The 1,018-nt window shown below is 38.9% G+C and overlaps 1 protein-coding gene across 1 annotated transcript in view; it reads left to right on the forward strand.

The window, feature by feature from the left end:
* The window catches only part of LOC118415467 (sodium- and chloride-dependent taurine transporter-like), a gene marked incomplete in the record, with an annotated part of 25,507 nt that overhangs the window by 14,616 nt on the left and 9,873 nt on the right, over positions 1-1,018 (forward strand). The window contains 1 exon segment of the mRNA XM_035820120.1: positions 67-201. Within this exon segment, the coding sequence (XP_035676013.1) occupies positions 67-201 (135 nt within the window).

Consider the following 1,018-nt stretch of genomic DNA (forward strand, 5'->3'; position numbering starts at 1 on the left):
TACGGAGATTTTAAAACTATAGAGTGACTAGTATTTCAAAGCCTTTCTTTTCCTTTTACCTCCCAGTTCGTAGGTGTGGAGGGTTTTGTGACGGCTGTAGTGGACATGATTCCATACCTGCGCCGCGGCTACAACCGCGAGCTCTTCATCGCCGGCCTCTGTGTCTTCAACTTCCTGCTGGGACTCACCATGGTCACTAATGTAGGTATCAGAGACAGCTACAATTTTATGGGTTGGCCCCTAGATTTAACAGAGGGATGCTATGCTGAAGATCAAATTGGAAAACAGCCAGAAAGCCAAATTCAGGCCTCTGTATACGAATTATATAATAATTACATGGTTTCAGGAAGAGGATAATGTAGTCAGATGCAAGTTTTCTGTAAATATTGTACATCTAAAGCAGTGGGAGACGAGACACACTTCATTTCCAAATGTTCATTCAACGAAACAGAAAGAATCACTCTGTTTAGAGAAGTCACAAAGACGTATTATCCCAACTTCCCCACATTGACAGACGAACAGAAAGCTACTTTTCTCTTGAAATCGCAGAACCCACAAATTCTAGAAAATGTGGGGCTTTTCGTCTCCCTCTGCTTCCAAAAAAGAAGTCAAACCCAACCTGTTTAGAAATAGCCAACACTAGTATTAGATTAGAATATTATTTATGGCTGTCCATTGTCACTATGTGTATACCATGTACATGTACTTGCAATTAGCCCTCGGGCACGAACTTGCAAATAAACTTCTTTCTTCTCAGGCTAGCCTAGTTTGAATCTTGTCTAATAGTATATACGATACTTACATTTTTAGAGAACAAGAAAATGGGCAATGAGAACCCTTGTCTCTATCACTGACACTACTGTTAAACTTTCAGGGAAAATTCTTGATCAGAAATCCTTTAATTTGATAACTGGTATTCTAGGAACAAGTCGTACAAACAAATGTAAAACTTCCGAAAATAATTTCATCAGGTTGGTAGAATATAGGATATATGAGAATTCTTATGCACAACCAAAAT

This window comes from Branchiostoma floridae, chromosome 5 (assembly GCF_000003815.2).
Source record: "Branchiostoma floridae strain S238N-H82 chromosome 5, Bfl_VNyyK, whole genome shotgun sequence".
Taxonomy (NCBI): Eukaryota; Metazoa; Chordata; class Leptocardii; order Amphioxiformes; family Branchiostomatidae; genus Branchiostoma; species Branchiostoma floridae.